Source organism: Hippichthys cyanospilos, chromosome 19 (assembly GCF_059441005.1).
Source record: "Hippichthys cyanospilos isolate Australia breed blue-spotted pipefish chromosome 19, RoL_Hcya_1.0, whole genome shotgun sequence".
Lineage (NCBI taxonomy): Eukaryota > Metazoa > Chordata > Actinopteri > Syngnathiformes > Syngnathidae > Hippichthys > Hippichthys cyanospilos.
The window spans coordinates 9,729,100-9,753,678 of record NC_142387.1 but is presented as its reverse complement, the minus strand read 5'-3'; the positions used below and the strand labels follow the sequence as shown (position 1 = coordinate 9,753,678).

General features: G+C 40.5%; 1 protein-coding gene across 4 annotated transcripts in view; it reads left to right on the top strand.

Moving 5' to 3' along the window:
• Nucleotides 1–24,579, top strand: part of dlgap1b (discs, large (Drosophila) homolog-associated protein 1b) — an 89,305-nt gene that overhangs the window by 33,616 nt on the left and 31,110 nt on the right. For 2 of the 4 annotated variants that reach the window (XM_088402391.1, XM_088402394.1), the window contains exons 1-4: nucleotides 13,456–14,824; nucleotides 18,048–18,262; nucleotides 21,851–22,028; nucleotides 23,924–24,212. In XM_088402391.1, coding sequence (XP_088258517.1) covers nucleotides 13,667–14,824; nucleotides 18,048–18,262; nucleotides 21,851–22,028; nucleotides 23,924–24,212 — 1,840 coding nt within the window. In that variant the 5' untranslated portion in view covers nucleotides 13,456–13,666. Of the gene's footprint in view, nucleotides 1–793; nucleotides 869–13,455; nucleotides 14,825–18,047; nucleotides 18,263–21,850; nucleotides 22,029–23,923; nucleotides 24,213–24,579 lie in introns of those variants that run through there. The other 2 variants (XM_088402393.1, XM_088402392.1) reach the window with 2 other exon arrangements.

The following is a 24,579-nucleotide window of genomic DNA, read 5'->3' as shown; positions in this document are numbered from 1 at the left end:
AACCTTGTTTGACATCAAGCACGAAGTTCCTTCATGTTCCAATCAATTTGCCCCTAATTTGAAAAGAAAGCTATACTGATCCTGTCACAGTAATACAAAGCATTACATTAGATTTACAGATACCTTCAAAAACTCTGTTTAACGTTAAGCCCTAAGTTCCTTCATGTTACAGTTAAGTTGCTCTTACTTTGAAAAGAAAGCTATACTGTTACTGCCATGGCATTAAAAAGCAATTAATTAGATTTGCAAATAACTTCAGAAACCTTTTTTTTTTTTTTTTAATCGTTCATACCCTGTAAGTGCATTCACGTAACCCCAGGAGGACTCACACCCCCATTTAACAACCACTGCTCTTAGTTAACAGTTATACATATGTATCGAGCCCTCTGGACTGAATGTGGGTGATTTTGTCAATATTTCAAGCGGAGTTTTGTCATTACTTTCAGATTGACTCTGCCGCCAACTTTCTCAAGGGTCTCTCGATTTCTTTCTGTTCTTTCTTCACCCTGTCCATGAATTCGGTGTGTTTGCCAAACCGAAGAACAGAACAGAACAGAACACAACTGCTCTTTGCTTGTTATTCTCACGGCCACATTTTAAGGCCCTCTAATCTCACCACTGCGCTCTTTGAAGATGGAGCGTTTCGATTTCCTTTTGCCGGGGATTTGTTGTACTTTTTTTTCCTTTTTCATCCTCCAAATGAGAATTTACCCGCCGCCTCCACGGCAGCGGCAAAGCTGAAGGAAAACGGGCGAGTGTGACGCTGACTTCTGTCTTTTTGTTGGCTTTGCAGGTGGAGAGATGAGCGCGTGCGGTGGACAAAGGCGGCAGAATTAAACAAGATGCCCAAGTTGAGACGTTGAAGCAGGTTAGTTTGTGCGGGTCGCTTTGAATGCTAATGTTATTGACGCGGTGATCAGGAAAGACTTTCTTTAGTTGGCCCTCCGCACCACAGGCAGCACACCTTTAAAATAATAAGTCAGGGTTGGTTTGTCACTACACAGAAACACACCTTGACTCAGATGCCAATCTTCCTTAAAGGGACAGTGTGTAAGATTTAAACCCTTTTTCATTAAAAAGGAATGACTTAAATGACTGTAAATTCCAAAAACTTGCAAATGAACTGTTCTTAACAGTATGTTTTAAATCGAATCCTAGGTCTAGTTATCATTGAATTATATTACATGAGGGGTGGCACTTCTCCGGAGGCGGCCATGTTTGTTATTGCTACAAACAATGGTAAATGCAGCACCTGCAGCACCTCCTGCTGGCTGTGATGAAAAACTGTCCCTTTAACTTAAGTTATCCGAGAATGCCAGACAATTTTGAGCATTTTCACTCATCCTTCAAGACTGACAGATTATTGTGTGCTATGTAAACATGAATGGAAAGTATAATTCTACCGTATTCCGGTCTTTGGTAATCACCATTTGAAAATAGGTAACATGAGTGACACCAGCCTATTTTGAACAAAATAAGTTGAAAATGAGTTTTTTTTTGTGAAAGATGTGTTTTATGCTCAACAGTGACTTTGTCAGTAATATTTTTGGATTTGGTGGCATTTAAAACATATAAACAGTAGTTCCCTTCTATAAAACATGAACAAAAACAAAAAAATGTGTTTTTGATGGCATAATAACAGTCTATATCCTAATTTAGTATTTAACACTTTTAGTACTGTTCACTACTGTTTCAATAAAAATAATAATTGTGGAGTATATTACCTGTATACCTGCAATTTTAGGTTTTTACGAGTCCAAACTTTCAATCCCAGGTCCTTTTTTTTTCCTCTCATTTTGTTTATCAGTCTAGGATACTTGGAAAATCAACTCATCTTCATCATATGGCCGACCATGAGACTTAAATTAGCTTATAGTGAGCTGATTTCAACTCGTTCTTCTTCTTGGCCTGGCTGATCACATCTTTCTTCCCCAGCCTGAGCAAAACGGCCATCAAATGATCACAGGTCATCACTACAGTGCTCGATTGGCTTAATATTAAGACGAGCGCTGGCCGCGAGTGTCATCCATCCAATCATGGGAAAAAAGAGGGGAAAAAAAACTGTTAATGGCAGACAGCATAATTTACATGATGAGAATTCTCATCTATAGCAAGGAAAACGTTAAGAAGAAATAAATGCATTAGATAGGTAATAATATAAGTAACTGCTATGTGCATTTGCTAACAAACAAAACTGCTGTACTATTGTGACAGCACAACAGTCACAATCACTTGTTTAATTTCTCACTTTTTAAAGATAAATCAAGGATAAAAACATAAAATAATGGAGCTATGTCAATGTGTTACATCGCAATACTGTCAAATCCAAAAATGCTATCCAAATCTCGTTTGATATTTCAAGGAAATGGTGGAGAAGTAATGCTGGCAAATTCTCTATTTTAATTGTGTTTATTTATTTATTTTTTTGTCAATCCAGGTAGAACATTTACTCATGCGAATATTTTCACTTGGGAACTCACTGAGTGTTTCTGTTACGTTTCTGCCCCGTCACACAATTTTGCCCGCACTGGCCCGCTGCAGTTTGGAGTACTAATTACAAACAGTATAAAGGTGATTTAGTAGCGAGTGTTTTCACGAAATGAACTGTGAAATGCGCGCCTTGGCGAGCCAGCGGCTTCATTTGGCTTCCAACTCCATAAACCTTCCACGATAAAAGCCCCTGACAAACAGGCACGCAGAGGTGACAAATGCTTGATAAAAAAATATCTTTTTTTTTTTTTTTTAAATTTTAAAGCATGATGCTATCACAAATGCTTAAGATGCGAAACATGGTCAAGCCTCAGTTCCACAGAGGCAGATATGATCTTAAATCAGGCTTTGAGAGGGAGGCAAACAGCTTTAGTCAAAGTTCGTAAATAAGTTATTATGATTTAATGAAGTGGAGAAGTGTGAAGATAAGCTTTATAGTGAAGAATTAGGGTTCTTTAATACATCAAAAAATGAAAGCAAAAACCTCATTTTCTTGAGGCCTATGCTTATAATAGCACTAGTGCATATTAAGAATTAATTAGCAAACTAATTTGCATTCATTCTAAAAATGTCTCAATGGATGTGGATTTTTATTTCAGGCCAATATTTGGAAGAGTAAAGTTCTGATAGCAACTCATTCAATGCCAGGAACGTATTTTCCCGTTTTTTTCAGAGTCTAGACATTCAATCCCAGATACTAAAGTAGACTACTAAATTAAATTGATACATAAGTATATTAAGGACATTAATTTAAATTGATACTTCAGTATCTGGTATTGAATGTCTGGATGCTTAAAAAAAAACGTTAAAATAAGTCCCTGGCATTGAATGAGTTAATTGAATAATTGGCAAAACAGTTTCAATTTTACACCACTTTAATGTAAAAATAATGATAATGATGTGAATTACTGGCAGAACATTTGACTACCGTATTTCTCAGTGTACGAGTCAACTTTTCTTCACTTCATTTTCAACCCCTGTATTAGGAGGGTCAACAAACAGACCAATCGGGCATCGGGTATATATATATATATATATATATATATATATATATAAATTGAAATTAGCTATGTGTTATTAGCTTTTGTTAATCAAGGTTGTACCACATCGTTTTCATTAAAAGAAGCAAGCAGACCAAACCTACGTCAGAATCCATCCGTGTTCACAAACAGGAGCATTAAGAGGAGAGCGTTAAGAATTCTTCAAGCGCTCCAGTTTCCATTGTTTACTTACCTTACCTGTGTTATCTCATTGTTTCGTGTCCGTCACACCGAACACGTACTGTAGATGTCGCCCAATCATCCAATCACGCAAACTTCATTGACTGCAATTCACTTGATGATCTTTCCCAACACATCTGTTGGAAATCACTCTCCAAAAACTTGGACAATAAAACAAATAAAAAGGACTATTGGAAATAACTGATGAAAAAATTAGAATTCAGGCTATACATGTAGGCGAGTGATTCTACAGAAAAAGGCCTCACGTTTTGAGAGTAATCAAAGTATGTGCACAATCTCAATGGAGCCTGTCAAACAGCGGCCACAACCCACGCCATAAAAACTCGCCAGTAGCGTCTTACGCCTGTTTGAAATACTTTTCTTCCCTGTGGCATTGGTTCTGCGTTCTTATTTCTTGTAGCAAATATGAGAAACACTAGCCTCACTATTAGCGCCGCCCTTACCAGAGTCGGACGCTCCAAAGTGGACGAGCCGAGTCAATTAAACGTAACACATGGACCTGCATAATTTAAGCTGCCTCGCCACGCTCGCAATTCCGTGGAGGGATTTGTTGTTTTTAATCCTCTTGCCGCTCATAGAATGTTCATATTGTTCACAGCAGGGGGGGGCGTTGCGGTGTTGCGCGCGTATGTACAGTGCGCGCGGTACAGTCACGTCGAGACGTCAAGAAGCATTAGAGTCAACGCCATGCTGAGAGGTAGCCCGAGAGCCGTGTGATTTCGAGCAAACTTTAATTGCGTGTCTGACAACGGCAGATGGAATCTGAGGGAATATCTTTTGGATCACGTCGCGAATTATGATGGCATGTTGTAATACAATGGTGACGGTGCAGTGAGTCATTTGTTATAAAGCCTTGGATTGAATTTTTCCATTTTTTTTCACAGAAATTATTTTTAATAATACTTACGAAAATACAAATACAGTGGTGCTTAGATTTATTTCAAGTGACACCTACAGCTTTCTATCTAGCGCTGTGACAGACCAGAAAATTCAACAAAACAAAATTCAGATGATGTTTAGTGTCAAACACAAAAACAAAAAATCTAAACCATTGTAATGTATTTGGACCATTTTTGGCTTATTTGGTTCCACATCATTCTCTCAGTATTTTAGCCAAGGGACTAAGTGGTTAACTTTGACATGTTCTCAACCTTCTGGGGGAAATTTCAGCTCCCTAATATCTTCTTTCAATTATTTCCCTTTGATGTGAATTGCCTTTAACTCTTTCAGTGCCATTGATGAGTTCTTGTCTTTTAAAGTAATAAGGAAAATAAATGATAAAATTATCGTCAAATATGTTTTTATATGGAGGGTAGCTGACACCCTTGACCAATGCTTACCTAATATAAGCCAATTGAGCACTGTAGTGATAACGACAACCATTGGACAGCAGTGTTTTCACACTTACAACACAAATATTACCTACATGCAATTTAAAGTAATGGAAATCTTTCATATGATAATACCCATATTAACAAAACCATAGCACACGATATTCTGTCAGCCTTGAAAGATGAGTGAAAATGCTAAATATACCAGAGGTTTCCTTATTTGATAACGCGTGGCACTAAAAGAGTTAATGTCATGATCAAATGATTGGAATAGAAATACCACACATTGGTTGGTACTGTTGCGTAACTTTGGCTAAATTACGCAAAACTGGATCGATAAAAAATTCACAGCATCATAGTGTCATACACAAAAGCAACAGATATCTTAAGTCTAGAAAGAAGGTATACAGTATTATTACTCAGGTGCATATATTCTTTATCCTCTGCAAAAACAATGTACTATTGACATACATTGACTTTGTATTATACTGGCTTTAGATGTCCAAGGTGTGCACTCTAAAAAGATCACAGGCGATTAATCGATTCGGCAAAGATGATTTGCATGACTAAGAAGTTTATTTACCACCAAAAATCATTTTTAACTTGCAACATGATAACAAAGAAGCCCATTGGAAGGCCATACTCAATTACGCTGAACATTCCCAAAGACATGGTTCATTTTTACATATAACTTAGCCGTATTTTTACACGAGGCTGCACCCTCCATAGTATGCGTACAAGATCGGATTATGTCATGACCGGAGGACCCTAACGCCGTCATCGGGGGATTTTAATGCAAGAAGACAAATCTGTTTCTATGTCAAATGGAGCAAGGGCTTATTTGCCAACTTGCGTCCAACCGTCCATGTCAGCACCTATGTGAAAGGCCTCGTGACAAATGATCTATATGTTTGAGGCTCTATGTAAAGTAACCACTGGAACAAGGGTCTATGCCAGAGGGCTTGTGTCGAAACATCAATATGTCAGCAGACCCGTGTCGGCAGGGCCACGCCAAAGTGCTCGTGTCAAATAATCGATTGGCTCCGGGGCCTGTAGTACCAGGCGCAAATTTGGACACAACACAGCCACAAACAATATTTACCAAACAATTGCGGTGCACCGATTACACCATTTTCCGTAAGCAAATCCAGATTTTCCAAACAAATACACATTTATCTCACAATAATCTCGCTTGCGCATTATGAACCGAACCAACAAAATTTTCTGTTGCTATAAAAAGCAGGATTAAAGAGGATTTCGTCAATAAAAAGGCTAAGACGGGCATGAAATACTTCCTCTTTCCTCTCTACCTTCCAATATTCACTGTGATGTTTATCGTGCTGCCATCTAGTGAGCGACAGTGAAATTACACTGAAAATTCCATATATTGTAGCAAACAAAAGATGCAAAAAAAAAAGGTACAATAAAGATAAAATAAGATAAAAGATAAAATATCAGAATAATAGGTTTATGTTCAACTTACAGGATGGCCTCTTTTTGTGGAAATACAGTCCACTTCTGCTTTATTAATTCAGCTACATTTTGTAAACAAAACGGAAAGTTGAGTTAGCTTAGCAAAGAAAGTGGCTTGAGATAGCTTGCATACATTTTCATGGTGAATTTAACCTTCAAATAGTTGCGATCGCTCGAGGAAATTTTGCCCGTGGAAAATTGTGCTGCCGAGAGCCGCGGACTCGACGCGGCGGCTCCATTTGTCACAAAGCGCCGTGACAGTGTGGCTAATTAGTTTGGTAGTAACAAAGGAGCCGTCTCGCAAAAGCCGCCAGCCGTCCGTCCACACGGACGTTTATTTATGACGCGTCAGATTCAATTTTAATGCCAAGCAGCCGTTTGGTTGCTGAGTGTTTTGACAAAGACCGCATTAAAGTTGCATTGGACATATGTTGCCTGAATGTCGGTTTAATTGTAGCCTGGTGGCTAGGCAGACTGTTTGTATCTGTGGCGTCGAGGACCCGCACCCGCCTATAAAAGTGAGCACAATTTTTTGGGCCATGTGTCAGATATTTTCGCTGAAATTTGGTATATGGATGTTTAAAAATAATAATAATAATAATAATAAAACTTTTTTTTTAATTGGCTGCTTACAGCAACATGCTATCTACAACATATTTATAGAAAATACATGCATGTATCAATATTTTCTACATAACACCGACAGAATAATGCAGAGTTAGATAGCAGCTCAAACTCAAAATCAGTACTTTGATAGTGCCTTCTTCCGTTTACTTCTTTTTAATTATTTTAGCGAACATATGAACACATTGCATGTAATTCAAATACTATATATATATATAATCATACATACATATACACACACACACACACACACACACACACACACACACACACACACATATATATATATATATATATATATATATATATATATATATATATATATATACAGTATATATAATTTACATGTGTCAAATCTATACAGGATCTTATCCGATTTATACATCATTTTTATATTTTTAATACTATACTTAAAACTTTTTGAGCACAGCCATTGATTCACATCTTCTCAGTTCTATTTTATAGGTGTTCTATAAATTGACACCTTGAACAGATACAGACATTTGCATTGCTGTTGGATTGTCTCCCAGTTGCTAGCAAAAAACTAAATAAACAGCAACTAGCAGTGGATTATAAGGCGCAGGGCTCAAATCATGAGAAAAAAAGTTGTGGTTTATGGTCCAAAAATTAAGGTAATATATTGTTTTTTTATGATAAAATACATATGAGGTGATTAAAATATGATTAAAGCATGTGTGGTGGTTATTATAAGGCTTTAGGCATCAAGAAGACGTTTATATTTAATTCGCTTTTCCATGCATTTTATGCCTGCTGTATTGTGTGGTTTTAAAATGGGGCTGCAGCTATAGAATATTTTATATTTAATGCTAAAAAAATGATAACAAGCTAACTAGCATTGAAAATATGAGTTTGTTCCGATTAATTTTTCTAACAATGCTACTTTTACATGCGGTAGGGAAAACGGGCAGTTTAAATATACTGAATGCCTGTAAAAGCAAACCCTCGCAACATGGCGCCAGTAATGAGACTTAAACTGGCGGTGCTGGGTCTCTCCTGACATTGCTTAAAAGCACTTTGACATAATGTGAACATTCACCGGGTCCCTTAATGCTTCCTGCTCTGTCTTTTAAAACGTTCCCTGACATGCTTCTTTTGGGCGAGCTAGTGCTCTGGTTTTTTTTTTTTTCTTTTCTTCTCTGCCTCCGTTTCAACGTTTCTCCATTTGTTTGAAATATTCATCTTGTTAAATATTCATATTGGTTAAAGTTGATTGATATGAGCATTTATGCATCTTTTTGTAGTCTTCCTTTTTTATGATTAATGATGAACGTGCAAGTGGAGGTTTGTCGTCTTTCCTCCATGTTTCTTGCGGGAAGTGATGGTAATCAGCACTTAAAGTATAAGACCAACCATTGAAGTAAACCAATCGAAACCGTTTTAAATGAAGTACAAGACAGTCCAGTCTTTTTTTTTTGTTTCCTTTGAGGACAAAATTGTGTCAGCAACCCAATGCATTTGAGTATATAAACCTTGTCACCCTTTCTGCTGAGCCACATATTATTCTTCACTTTGTTCCAAAGTTTCCAATTTATGCAAACGTGCCATTGTTTAGTTTTTTTCTTCACCGTTGCGGCCTCGAAATGCAAATGACTGCCCTGAGCTTTTTTATTTATTTATTTATTTTATTGGTCTTTCGGCCGCTGGCTGAAGTTGATTGAAGGTGATAAAGTGAGCACGATACAAGCGGCATCCGCAGCATATCGATTTTTTGCTCCCTTCAAGGATTGCAGGTAGCGAGAGAATTCAGTTGCTCCCCTAAGTCAGCCTTAGAGCAAATGAAAGCCACCTCGGACCATGCCAAGGTTTTATCTTTGATTGGCTGCCCATGTTAAATAGCAGAGGGAGAGGAGCGTGGAAGCTGCGCATATATTCATGGGATTGTTGTTTTTTCTATTGAAGTTGTGTGTCAGAATGGTTTTCTTTGTGGTCGCTATAAAAATTGTGTAAATATACCGTATTTTCCGCACTATAAGGCACACCGGATGAGAGAGGCGCACCCTCAATTAATTACACATTTTAAAACTTTTGCCATATATAAGGTGCACCGGATTATAAGGCGCACCCTCAATTAATGATGATAATAATAATAATAAATAATGATAATTAATATTTTTAAAACTTTTTCAATCACAATATTGTAATACTCAAAGTAATAACAATAATAACGCATAAAAACTCTAAACTCTCAATAGCATAATAACTCAGTCAATATGACCGACCTTGTTCAACTGTAAACACACAAAAGAAATGTACACTTTCTGTATTTTCCGCACTATAAGGCGCACCCTCAATTAATGACGAATTTTAAAACTTTTTCCATGTATAAGGCGCACCGGATTATAAGGCGCACCCTTAATTAATGACATAACTTGACATGACAAAACATGTCAAAACATGACAAAACATGACAAAACTTTTTCAATCACAATATAGTAATACTCAAAGTAATAATAATAACTCAATAACTCTAAACTTAGCTTACTTAAGCTAAGTTGGCTTAAACTAAGCTTACTTTATCAGTTCATTCCCCATCTAGGAATCCCAATCTCAATGTTGATCCATATATAAGGCGCACCTGATTATAAGGCGCACCATCAGCTTTAAAAAAAAAAAAAAAAAGCTTTTAGGTGCGCCTTATAGTTCGAAAAATACGGACTTTATCAGTTCATTCCCCATCTACGAATCCCAATTTCAATATTGATCCATAGAACTTTTTTAACTACTTTTTGTTCAAATCCGACGTACCCCCTATAGCGCTTTCACATAACCCCGGTCCAACTTTCAGGTCAATTAAATGATTTGTGTAATTTTCCCGAGGCACACCTGATCATTTTTCCCGACAGAGCAATGTACCGTGGCGGAGCGGTTGAGATTCAGCGGTCTAGAGCGACGCATTTCTAGTTTCACGCCTGCCGAAACAGGGTCACGAATCCGTCTCTGATGGCCACAGAGCGTAACACAGAGGCACAGCTGTCTATGAGTCGGTGCCCTGTCACTGGTGGCTGCTTGACAAGCGCGGAACAACCAGCAGGTCCTCCTCTTCTGCTTGACAAACTTTACCAGGCGGCAGCATCTCAATCCGACATGTTATTGTGCGTTTGCGTGTGCGCGGTTAGCGGGCCGAACGCCAGCGTGACCCACCTTCAGCTTTTCAGCTTTACGCAGCGGTGTGTGGACAGCTGCGTGGCAAACGCCGCGGTGGATCACCGCGAGGGCCGTTTTATTTAGGTCACATTCTACGCTCCAGCGGCCAACAGAAGGGATCTCTTGTCCACCGCAATGAATACCTTCGGCTGGACATGGTCGGCTCGGGAAAGTGCCGCGTTAGAAGTGGACTGTTAAGTGTGTGAGCGACGGGTGGCCGCGAGATGATTACACTGGCTTAATTCTTTTCCACCTCAAGTGATTCTAGCCTTTTGTTCTGCCTTGCCTCAAAAATGATGTCAACAATTTGTCAGTTACAGTGAACCTCCGTCAATTCACAGTTTACTATTCACCATTTTACCAAGGTTCTACGAACATAGCGAGGACATTTTGGAGATGTGAGGACATATCAGGATTCATTCTGATGCTTGAGGGTCAAGACTTGCTTTTTTGGTCGGAATTGAGATGAGGTTAGGGTAAGGTTTGTGGTCAGGCAATCATTTGCATTCATTAAGGTTAGGGTTAGCAGCTAGGAAATGCATTACATCAATGAAGGTCTTCCCAAGTATAGCCGTACAAACGTAGGTGTGTGTTCCTCTACTGCTATACTCCTGAGCACAATTTGGAGTTTTCTACCACATATTGAGGACATTTTGCAGAAGCGAGGACATTTAGACAGCTCCTCACTTTTTCAGACTTCTTTTTGAGGGTCAAGACTTGCTTTTGTTGTATAGGTTTGCATTAGTTTCGGGTAAGGGTTAGAGTTAGGCAATCATTTTTGATGGTAAAGGTTAGGAGCTAGGAAACCTATTACCTCAATGAAGGTCCTCACAAGTATAGTCGTACAAACGTGTGCGTGTGTGCATTGATGGAATTTGCTGTGTGTTTGTTTTCTGATGGCTACGCTACTTTGCAGTTTTTCACTTATCCCCATTAACTGCGAAAAATGAGGAATCACTGTACTGTATATCTGTGTGTGTATATATATATATATATATATATATATATATATATATATATATATATATATATATATATATATATATATATATATGGGACTAGTAGATGATGAATGTGGCAAAACTGCAAAAACTGGGAACATTCAAATTGCTGTAACTTCCGCAATTTTTGAGCCACCTCCGATATATATTATTTTTACTAGAATTAAGTGTAGAATTAGAATATATCAGTACCACAGTTTACATTTGAAGAGACATGAGTCTGGTTTTTGTGGAAACGCATCACATATTATGTTGACAGAGTGTTGCTGGAATCTAAACACTTAAGGAGCAAAACATAGCATTTTGTCCTCATGGGTCCTCAGGATTCGACAAGATACCATTACATTGATTACTGTGGCCAGTTTCAGAGAATAAAAAAAATGGTTTCGCAATCATGAATAAAGCTGAACCTTCGACCACTTAAAGGACTACTTTCCTATTTGGCGCCATCTCGTGGCATGTAGAGCGTTTCAGAAGGAGCACACAAAGAAGCGGCGAGTATATAAATGTCCCTGACCACTATTTGCAGAAATAGGGTATTTTATTGCACTACTCCGTCTCACTTTTCCCTTGTTATGTTTCCTCCCCCCTCTGTGTAGCAGGGTGGCCTTTTGCTCGGGCATTATAAATCGGAGTAATGAATCGCGCCTGCTCGACCGCGCTGGCGTAACCGCGCAACGTGGGAGGTTATGCAGGGTCTTATCATTGTCTCGTTAGCCTCTCACAGCTTGCAGTCGCTTAAAGGTAGACGACCAAAAGGTGCGGATGGATGTTGTCGCGTCGCCACGTGAGGGCGAGGGCGAGGTCGTTTATTGCCGGCTTTGCCTCGCCGGGTTCAGGAGACTGTCAGATGCTTTTTACTGGCCTATTAGTTTTCTCTCGGTGCGGAAACGACCGCCGATGTGATTATCTTCTCTGCTTGTGCGCTCGGATAAGGTGAATTGGAGGAACGGAAAAATGAATGCTTTTTTTTTTTTTTTTTTTTTGAATGACTCAATTTGCTGTTCTGAAATGAGCGGCAGATTTATGTTGGGACGAAGCCGAGGCAATTTAGTATTTTCTCATTACGTTCTTAATGCTTCGAAAATAACGGCTCCTCGACCCCGGCGACGCCGTCACTGAGAGAGCCACTGGAGCAGAGAGAAAACGCAACTATGGGTGCAGATCAATCTGCTGCTATATTTAGAGATAATCCTTTTGGAAGTTTTGAAGGACAAAAATAATAGGGTGAATGGGTGCTAAATATGTGTGTCTTGTCGGTGTTGTCAGGCTCTGGAGGAGGGCCAGGATTGAGAAACAGATGATAAGAATGCAAATAATAGCAAAGATTTATAGAGAGACTTTCAGAAGGGACCCAATGATGCTTAGCTCCTAATTCAGGGATCGGCAAGCCAAAATGTTGAAAGAGCCATGTAGAACCAAAAGAAACAACAAATCCTTATAATGCATGCAACGCATGAGTGTCAATATTAGCTACATATATTAGCCTATTGTCAAAAAGACTAAGTAGGCTACAATGAGCCTTCATGATTAAATGTTTGTTTACCCTGCGGCATATCCCGGAGGGAATGATGCACCACGAGACTACTCTGCTGCACGATGGTGCTTTAGGTTAAAGTCCCCTTAATCAATAATCAAAAATCAATGTATTATGTTTCAAGGCATTGATTAAATTATAGCGATACAATGAAGAAATCTGATTTTTGTTATGTATATTTTGAAGATTCGAAAAAACGACAAAATGGAACTCAAACCTGACCATCAAAACACAACAATACGTCTATGTCTCATTCCAAATTCGGGTATATACGGACATTTGAAATGACTTTATAAAAACAAAATCTGTCACTAAATATGTCCCGATGAAAGGATTGTGTTCTTACCGGTTTAATGGGACTCCTGTTTTTTGACTGTAACATATCGGTCATGTAAAATGTTTTTGTTATTTGACAACTTCTTATGAGAAAGCACACATGCAGGCAATGAAAGCAAATGATTCAGTCCAGGATCTGTTAAATCCTCTTGTCACCTCAGCTGTCTTTCACGTTTTCCCTTTGGCATCTATGGCCCATCAAACAACCAGTTTTTTTTTTCTTTCATTTTTCAACAGCACATGCCCGGCACCACGGCAGGCGGAAAACCATTTCATAGGCTATGACATAAATCTCTGTTGACAGAAATGTTGAAATTTATCATGTATTCTACACGTTTATACAAGGTTGGAACACGTTAAGAATGTTTGTAAACCATCTTTTTTCATTTCCATATATTTTTTGAAAAAACTCCAATGAGCTACTAGCGCGTGCAGCTATAGCGCAGGGGGTTGCTGACCCCTGTCCTAATGACTGGACATGACATCTATGGCCATGTTTCTAATTCTGCTTTTTATTTCTTCCTCAACTGTTTGTCTCTTCCTGGCTGCTGCCGCGTCACCCCAGCCACCATGACGATGAAAGGCTTGTCCAGCAGCCACGGTCACCATCACGCCGTCACCTGTGACCCTTCCTACGACTCCATGACGCTCGGCCACTCGGATCGTCAGCCCTGCTTCCTGAACCCGAGCGAGGCTCACCCGGCCGAACGCCCGTGCTACACCCAGCGCAGCTCCTTCCAGTCGGAATGCAGCGCCTACCCAGATTTGGCCAGCTGCACGTTCCCCCGCAGGCATTACAGCTCCCATCATGAGCTCAAGGAGGAGTGCAGGGCTCTGGTGCCTTACACGGGGCCAACAGGAACGGGTAAAGGAAGCAGTGGCAAAAACAACAACAACCGGGTCCCTTGTAACCTCCTGGAACAGTTAGATCACCAGGCTCCGGTGCGGCGGGAAGGATACCATACGCTGCAGTACAAGCGCACGGCGGTGGAACACCAACGTAGCGACAGCCCAGGGCGAATCCGCCACCTCGTTCACTCCGTCCAGAAGCTTTTCACCAAGTCCCACTCCCTGGAGGGGCCCTCGGGATCCGGTACGACCGGGAAGATGAACGGGAGCAAATCCAGCCCCGACGACCCGCCTTCGTCATCCGGAACTCTGAAACACAACAAACGCAGCAAAAACAAAGATCGATCCAAGTCGGAGCCCAAGATGCGTAGTGCCATCTCTGGATACTGGAGCTCGGATGACACTTTGGACCGGGAGATGTGCCTGTACCACCACCACAGCGGAAGCCAACCGACGGGGGTGATGACCATGGGTCGGCACCCGGAGAAGTCCCAGTCGCAGTACTTCATGGAGTCCTACAACACCATTAGCGCCCACTCCCTCAAGACATCTCGCAGCAACAACGACGTCAAGTGCTCGACCTGTTCCGGGGGCGGCGGCGGCGGCGGGCCGCTCCCGCTCATGGGCCCGCTGGACGGACAGGTGCAGCTGAAGAAGAGCTCGTGGTCTTCGACTCTGACGGTGAGCCGAGCAAGGGAGGTCTACCAGAAGGCCTCTGTCAACCTAGATAAAGCACTAGTGAAAGCCGAGCAGGGACGCACCTGCCACTTCCTGCAGGTACGACAGTTGTGACGCCCCCGCCTCTCGCATGTGCATCCTCAGCGCTCATCCTCCTGCATCCAGAGCCATCAGTCTTTTGGTTTCATCTTCATTGTGATATTCAGTGCACTTTATTATGTACATTTTTTGTGGTTGTGTCCTTTTGCAAGCAAACCATTTAGCCTATGAGAATTATCTTCAAAATGGTCAAACTAGTTATAAATAAGCTCCTCCCATTTAATTCGTGGACATCCTCTCCTTCCTGCTCCTCAGTCGTGCAGACATCCTCATTATGCTTCCCCGGGTAGTCGTCTTCGGACCGGGCTGAAGGAGCCAAGTCAAGCCGTCTTTCCCTTTTCATAATGCGTCAAAGTCCGCCAGAAAATCCATGCAGCCTTGTTGACCACAAAGAGGCAATATGGCGGCGTTTGCCGGAAGTGCGTTTTTTACGACATTCTGTGCAAACGCACTAAAGCAAATTCATGCTATATCGAATTTGAGGTATATATAATCATTTTAAGCCTTGTAAATGACATGATATTACTTATTTCACATTCATATTCATGTTCTTCAAACGCAGATGTGTGGAAAAAATTGGTCTGTTGATATTAGGTTTTAAGTCGAAGTTCCGAATTTGATGGTTGAAAATGGTTGAAAAAAAAACTTGTACTCAGAGAAATTCGGTAGGTCCTTAAACATTCCTGTACTTATGGTCATTTATGATTTCGATGATCGATTAGTTGTCGATTGTTACAGCTGTGAACAATAGTTCAACAATACTTTAATCACAGCCCAAAGCTTTGGGCTACATGGACATGTTTGTGAAATCCGTCTGCTTCCTCTCTGAGTTAAAGCAGTCAAAGAGAAAGCACGTGATAAACAAGGGTAGTATTTTAGAAACCATTTGGTAAAGGTCAAATTGTGAATTTTTTTTGTCCTTTATTCTCTCGGAGGCCACCACCTGCTGGTTTGGAGTCTTATATTCTTCCATGCAGTCTTGAAACATACCGCGGAGCTTTTGAAGTCAAACAAAAGCTAATGTTGACATTGAGCTTGGCTTTATGTTGTATTCAGGTGAAATACAGCCCCCGGCTTAATGAATACTGCAATGTTCAAGGGGCACTTTTTTTTTTTTTGCTCTCGAGTGGCATGATTGGGCAGCAGATGAAAGGCTTCAGATCAGAATCAGGCATGTACTGGATATGTGCCGATGATGCTTTCAAGTTCCATTAGCATAATTACAGCCATATTGTATATGCCATTTGAAATGTACATGGCAGCTCTTAGACCTGCCATGTAAATATTGTCCGAAATACTGAAAAAAATTAGCATACACTTCAACAAAGTTGTGATTGATTTATTTATTTATTTTCTCTGTCAAAAAAGGTCACAACCTCAACCAACAAACCTTTATAGATCTTTGTCAACGCTTTCACCCTCTCCCAGATTGTATACAGATAAACAAGCAAACATGCACGAAGATCGAGCCGCCTTATCTCAGATCTCTGCTGGCGAAGATGAAAGTCTTACCGGTGGCGTACATTTCCTCTTGTCGAAGTGAGTCGTACATGAAAGCCCCCAGTGAGACGAGCAGGCGGTGGGAAGGGGGCGAGCTGTCGAAGAAAGAGCAAATCAGGGCCACTGAGGTGGATGTGAACGCAGGAAGTTGGAAAACAGAGAAAAGAAACATAAAAGATTGAGGGAAAGTTCTCTGTGGTGGTGCATTTTAAGAGCAGGGGGGGGAGGGAGGATGAAGGAGCGAGGCGTTCAGGGAACAGATGTCACTGTAGCAACTCGCTCCCCCAAAGAAAGATCGATGAGGAAAACCCTTTTATTTTTGAGTCTGAAGACAAGTTGTTCTCGGCCGCGCTTGGATGACGTCCAAACCAAAGTCACAGGATAACACTGCCGAGTTGATACGATTACCAAGCGTGACCTTATTTAGCTAATGCTGAAACAGACACGGTATATAGTCTCCTCCAAAATGTTCGCCAGTGTCGATGCCAGCCCGGTTGCCTAGCAGAGCTATGAAGTAGCTCAGGACTAATGCATCTCAATGACTTGAAAGTACCGTAAGAGTCGCTCACATTGTCAGTGCTATTTTTTTCTCTTGTTTGTGTTTCATGTCCCTGGATCTCTGGCTCTCCATCTTACAGATGAGGGATTTAGATTTACCTTTGCGGGACTGCGAAAAGTCAGTCAAGCAGAAGGCAGCAGCCAAGGAACGATCAATAATTGAAGCACATTCAGAGGACAGACAAAAAAAAAAAAACACTATTGGGAGGAATACTTTTGTAACTATTTAATGTCTGGTCAGAGTTAGGAAAATATAGGTTAGCGTTTGGGTTTAGGGAAGGGGGTACTTGGCCAGGATTAGGTTTTAGGGTCGGTTTCTAGGGTTAGATACTACAAGCGGCCTTGGGGGTAAGGGTAGGGGGTTGGGGTAAGTGTTTGGTTCTGGTTGCATTTAAATAGGAATTTGGTGTATGTTGGGGATTAGGAGTTTATTACGAAGGATTTGGAATGCTGTAGCATCGTAAATTAAGGTAAGGGCTAGGGTAGAGATTTAGGGATGGTTAAGGCTTATGTTCAGGAATTTGCATTCAATCAGTGGTGCCTTCTAACAAACGCAAAACATTTTTGGATGGGCGTAAAGACTTTGAACAGTGCTCTGCAATCCGTATCTTATTTGTTAGACCTCGGAATTGCATTTGTAGTGGTATCGCTCTGCGGATTTTGTTCAGCAAAAGATAGACGTATAGCACCTATTTCATTTCTGGCTTGTTTGCTGAAAAATTTGGTCCCAAATGATATTACCCATCTATATGAATCGGAACAAAATGAAGGCATGCAGTGTTTAGCAAGGGAGCCATTATAGCACACTGTAGCTTCATCTTACAATAAATTGTCTCTTATTTTGAAAAGGAAATTATACTGTCCCTTACAGTATTACAAAGCATTCAAATGGATTGGCTGATTCTGTACATGCAGAAACCTTGTTAAAATATCATGTATCCCCGACGTGCCTTCACTTAGCCCCAGCAGTAATCATACCTTCACTTTAGAACCGCTGGAGTCGCGAACCAAAAGTGCTGAAAATATGTTAAAGTATGAATATTATCAAGAGTGTTTTATTGTCCCTAAAACCTGCATGAAATTGAGCCCGGTTAACCATTCAGCTCAGCTACGACTGCCGAACTAGGACATCGTAATTCAATCTGACAACCATCCCGCCGTGCAGGTGCCTCAGGATGACTGGGCCGCTTTCTCCCCCCTGGCGAAGGATGACGAGATCCCCTGCCGAAGGATGCGAAGCGGCAGCTACATCAAAGCCATGGCCGAGGACGACAGCGGCGACTCGGACTGCAGCCCTAAGCCCTCGCCCAAGGTGCAGGCTCGGCGGGCCAGCTACTTGAAGGCCACGCAGCCGTCACTCACAGAATTGACCACGCTCAAGTAAGTGCCCGCCGACTTCTTTTTAGTCCTCGGGCTAGCGGGTTGCGACCGCGGGACTCAGGATGGGACGTATCATTAAGTCGGCAAGACACGTGAAATAAGATCTCAGGTGGACCCGGATCTGGATTTAGCAGGACTGTAACGAACTGTACCTGAAATTGAGAGCCAGGGTAACCGGGTCACCTCAACGCAGCAGATTCCTGATTGGCTGAGGTTTGTTAATGTCACTTGTTCCATAGAATAACCCCCAGCCCGCCACCCTCTCGGGTATTACTAATCTCACCCGAGAGGTGAAGGTGATTATTGAGTACTACCGCCATTCAGGTCTCCTCAATGGACATGATTGGGCCGGCCCGTGCGTAATCAGCCCCACTGGGAAATCAGAACCACGTGTGGCTGGAGATAACAGCGCCGGTAGATTTTTTTTTTCTTTGACCCGCTTTTAATCTCTGGCCATTCACAGTCACGGCGAGCGCCTCATGATTTGAAACTTCATGTCTTATTATTGCCGTAGTGGTCTCAGTCATGCACCACCTCATCGCTCTCTTCAATCAAGTCGGGAGAGCGGAAAGACCAGGCGAGAAAATGGGCTACTGTTGACAATAAAATGGAAAATGTCGCATTGAGAACGGGAGGCAAAAAAAAAACAAAAAACACGCATTTGAGATTCTTCTTGTAACACCTGTTTGGAGGTTACAGAAAAAGTCGAACTTCATTCCTTTTCATGCAAATTTACCTTTGTTTAATGAATACGGTATACGTCAAAGATTCCTCATGTTATTAAAACAAAAATGAATCATCGTTTAATCAGCATAAAATTGTCACTTTTTGTGCAGTTATATCATGAGGTGGGCAGTCCATCGGTATTGACACAGACCAACGTTTTGGCGACAGGCATCTGAATCATGAAAACATTTAAAAAAACAACCGACCGAACAGACCGATGGGGCTGTAAGTTAGCGAGCGACCAGCAAAAAAAATGTAAAATGCCCAAGATTTTCTAAATAGTTCTCGCCAGTTTGACGCTAACACAAATGCTTTCAGACATGCTAAGGCATCTGTAGTCATTGTTTTTAAAACCATTGAAGCAATTTGAACAAATAAATGAAGCAACACATGTAGACTGACAAGCTAACAATTATCACAATCGTATATATAGTAGTATTTTTTAGCATATATTAAAGCTTTGTCCAGAGTGACTGTTGCCCTTTGGATGGCACTAAAGTGCTGATAAAAGCCGGACAAACAGACTCAGACAAAACTTTTTCCCCAGCGCCATTAATGTATTGAACAACAACAAATCAAAAACACACTTAAAATTCACACTATGACATCTAATTATTGTTCCTATTTATTTGATATTCACCAATCAGAGAAGCATTCCCAATTTCGTTGTACAGTATACATCATTTACAATGAAAATAAGGGCATATGTTCTATTCCACAGGATTCTATTCTAATCTATTTTATTGTAGTTTTGTTTGTTCCATTCAAGACTGTACCAAGGAAAACTAATGAGCAAGAAGCTTTATTTACCGTCTTTGAATAATTGTTTAACTTCAATCTAACTGATGCCTGATGTTTGCAGTTTTCACACACACACATGCACACGGTTTCACACAAAAGGGTATCATGCTGCGTACAGTGATTGGAGGCAGGTGAGCTCTAATGAGACACCTTTTCTTCATCCTTGACAACAGAATGTGTGTAGGCTTACTCTGATCCCGGGATTGTCTGTGGCGACGGCGGTGCCCAAGTACTTTGGTGCAGTCCAGCTTTAGTGTGTATTTCTGTATTTCCTCTTTTAGCATTGATCATCGTTATGTATAAAAAAAGAAAGAGATTTTCAATTGGTCCATCACGTTTTGCTCTCAGATGAGACAGAATTATTCCTTCCAAGAGTATTTCTTAGAAAGGGTCTAAAAACAGCTGGTGAATTAAGAATTAAGCATGAATTAATTAGTAAAGCCATAATTTACTTTAGTACTTAATTATTTTAGTAACTTAATTGACTATTTTTGGTACTTACATGCTAAAGAAATCTATTACAATGTATTACATTGTGCAAGTATAAAAGTAATGATTAATGTGTAAAGTAATTAATAAAAAATGACCTTAAATAGTAAATTATTACTTTCATACGTAATTCATTTAGCAAGAGCCATTTTTAGACACTCCTTTAGGCAAACAGTTGGAAAAAAAAATCAATGAGCTATAAATAAGATTTGGGGATTAAATGTGTGGGCTCTTAAAACATAAAAAATAGTATATAAACATATATAAAACATATATATATATATATATATATATATATATATATATATATATATATATATATATATATATATATATATATAAAACTTTGTCTATTCATATATATATATATATATGTATATATATATACTGTATATATATATATATATATATATATATATATATATATATATATATATATATATATATATATATATATATACTGTATATGTATGTCGTTGGGACTGAATGAGTTTTTAGCATTTTAGCATTTTACTTATTTTTCAGTGTTTGGTTAGAGAAAGGTCTAAAAGTGTCCGATTAACAAAATTAATTAGTTAATAATGTTATCAATTACGTACCTAATCGATTTTTGATGATTATAATTTAGCACTAATCGCTTTTGGTACTTAAAGGAACAATGTGTAAGATTCAGACCATTTTTCATTCAAAAGGAATAAATTAAGTTTTTATAAATTCAAAAACTTGCAAATAAATGTGTTCTTAACGGCCAACAGTATGTTTTATATGTAATCGTAGGTCTAGTTATCACTAAATGATATCACATGGGGGGTGGCACTCCTCCAAAGGCAGCCATGTGTGTTATAGCTGCGGACAATGGTAAATGCAGCACCTGCTGTCCATAATGAAAAACGGTCGAAATCTTACACATTGTCCCTTTAAGGTTTTGAAGTAATCGATACTTAAGGTTATTAAGTACTAAAGTAATCAATTATTTTAAGTACTAAACCATAACTTTTGGTCATCAATTACTTTAGTGTTTAATTATCTAAAGTACTTGATTACCATAGCTCTTAATTAATTTAGCAACAGCCCTTTTTAGCAAAACATTTGAAGGAAAAACGGGAAAAATATATAAATGAATCGCTTGTATTGAACGTCTGGACCATTATGAAACGTAAAACTATGTCTTCGGGATTGAATGAGTTTTTAACGGCACAGTTTGAATTTCTCAATGGGGAAATTACATTTGGGAAAGTCAGCCAGCGTCACAGAACAGATCGTGCTGGAACACAGAGGCCACGTATGCTTGCGTGCGAGTGCTCTCGATGTTAAGTGTTTGAGAATAAGGTGGTCCAAGGACGCTCCGTGTAAGCCATTGTGAGTGTTCCTCAACAACTCTCTGTGATTAGATAAGCAGAGTGTGTCTCCCGAAGCCGTTGCGGATTGATGCGTATCGTTCCGCACAAACACCATCCGCAGAGCTCCCTTTTTTTTCCCGCTTATTTTTACAGCTTCATCTCGCATGCTTTCTCACCTTTTACTTCTGCTTTTAACACCCCACCTCCCCTTTTTTTTTTTTCTCCCGTTCAGAATTTCCACGGAACACTCGCCCAAGCTGCAGATCAGAAGTCACAGCTATCTGCGGGCGGTGAGCGAGGTTTCTATCAATAGGAGCCTGGACAGCTTGGACCCGGCGGGGCTGCTGGCCTCGCCCAAGTTCCGCTCCCGAAACGAGAGCTACATGAGAGCAATGAGCACCATCAGTCAGGTTTGTCAACACACATGCTCCTCCTACGCCATTTGCTTCTTAAATTGAGGTCGCCGAACACCCGAGGGTCCGCGAAATAATCTGCGATGAATCGTCATTATCCTTTGAAAGAAGTGCATAGCGACACATGGCGCCATCATAACAAACGGGTAATTTATCCAATTATTCCTCCTTACTTTGAAAGATGATTGGATGAATCTAACAGCAAAGCACTTTTTGGTCTTAATGACGCTCCTTAAATCACTCCAACATAGGTCCTTACCAACTAGATACCAGAAAATGACAGTAAAGCACCACATTTGCGAAACAAAGTTGTTCAACTAATTTCGAGGTAGTTTCATGACAGAAACTCGCCACTAGATGGCAGCAAAGGACAATTCTTGCCTAAACAACGCACGTCAACGTAATTCCTCGATACCAAGATGCCACAAGATAATGCCAAAGCACTACTTTTGTCTTAATGTAGTCCCACAGTCGATGTCAAAAGTTTTTTGTTGCCGAGCTATCGCAAGATTGAAAAAAATGTGCTAGATTTGGCAACAAATTTGCCAACTTTTTATTCCTTAGGCATTTAGGACAACACATTGAGGTCCTTGGAATATTTCGACCTGGACCCAAAAGGGAACTGCTGTGCTCTGCTATTTGCAGTCAGGTGGTAGTGCAGGTGGGAATCCTGTCCACAAGCTTTCCTGAGGCTTGAATTCACAATCAGGTCATCATCCGACAAAGTTTGAACAGAAACTAAGCCCCCCAACTCCCAATTAGACCCTTTTTGTGTGTTTGTGCGCGCGCTGCTCTGCTGGAACTGAGAATAGCTAATTAAACACGATGATGCGCAGAAGCCCCCTAGTTTACCTCTGCATCCTATTTTTCTTCTCAATTTGGCATGGTCAACATACAGACGTAAAAAAAAAAAAAAAAGCAGCCTTGTAGACGTTCTGAATAATTCAGGATAGAATTGAGTCCAAATTGGGATTATGCGAAGAAACAAAGCAATGGAGGGCAGTATTGTAAACTGTATGAAAGTTTTTCTTTGATTACAGGGTTGTTTTTGTTTTATGTCACTCATAAGCAAGTGAATGTGTTATTTAAGTCAGTAAAATAAAAAAAAAGTGCTTAGTGTTGGTTTCTAATAAATTTTCAGCAATTTATTGAACAGGAATACATTCTAACACACACACAAAAAAAACACTCAATGCACATATTGAACTAACATGAGGAAAATTGCCTATCAGAGTTGACATCACTCATTAAGCCACACCTCTTAAAAGCTGACAAATGTGACTTAATGTGGACAGTACCATCAATAATAATTAGGTTTCAGTGTCACAAGTCACATTGAGCCTCAGCTGAAAAAGTGTCTTAAAAATGAGGAAGTACAGCTAGTCAATGAATAGGTGTCCAAACTATGGCCCGGGGGCCATTTGCAGCCCTCTGTCTGCTTTTAAGTAGCCCACAGCAAGTCCTGAAAGTCAAATTTCCTTTTATATATAATTTCCTAGTATATATAATTTAATGTTCTTTCGATTTCATTTTTTGCTCACTTTAATATCTGGTTCTCGTGCGAGCCTCACTTCCGCCATGTCACTCGGCGTGCAGCTCATCTCAGCCAAATCCGCTATTTGGCTAGCTGTTATGAAACTTTTTATATTCAAGGTCAAATAAACTAGCCACTGGTCATCTGTAAGGGAAAGGGATGCAAAACCGTAGCTTGGATGATGATTTTTCCGAGCACGGTGATTGTGGGCAGTGCATCCCTTTTAATAACTAGATCACCGGCCGAAATCTTCATGACAATATCCACTTTATTATTGTTTGCGTATGCTGAAGATTTGCCACTAAACAAGTCATATTCTTTTATTGCTTCTGCAACGGGACGTGCTTGTCGCCCGTAGGTGAGCGAGGTGGAGGTGAACGGGCAGATCGAGGCGGTGTGCGAGGCGGTTTTCAGCGAGATCGAGTCGCAGGCGGTGGACGCGCTGGACCTACCCGTTCCCGGCTGCTTCCGCATGCGCAGCCACAGCTACGTGCGAGCCATCGAGAAGGGATGCTCGCAGGAGGAAGAGGAGGAAGCGGCGGCGGGAGGAGGAGGAGGAGGAGGAGGAGGAGGTGGGGGGGCCGGCCGGAAGGCGGGATCGCCCCCGCGCACCACCACCACTGTCAGAACCATCCAGAGCAGCACAGGTCGGTCTTTGACTCTCTCGAGTGAGCATGTATAATCCATGCTGTGTTAAACATTCATGCATGTACAGAGAAGCTATGTGGATATTGTCCGCAAAATCAAAAGCTTACTTGGCATACTTCAGTTCATCCTCAGATGGCTTGAATTTGGGCTTCAAGAACCTTTAGGGGTTCGGGGACCCCTGAGACATTTTTCCGAGGACTTCACATACTCGAAATCTGGTGTCCAAACTGTGGCCCGGGGCCATTTGAGGCCCTCTGTCTGTGCTTAAGTGGCCCACAGCATATCCGAAAAATAACATTTCCTTTTAATAAGTTTTATATGCTCTGGAACAGTGGATCTCATATAGGGTGCTTGAAGGAACTTCAG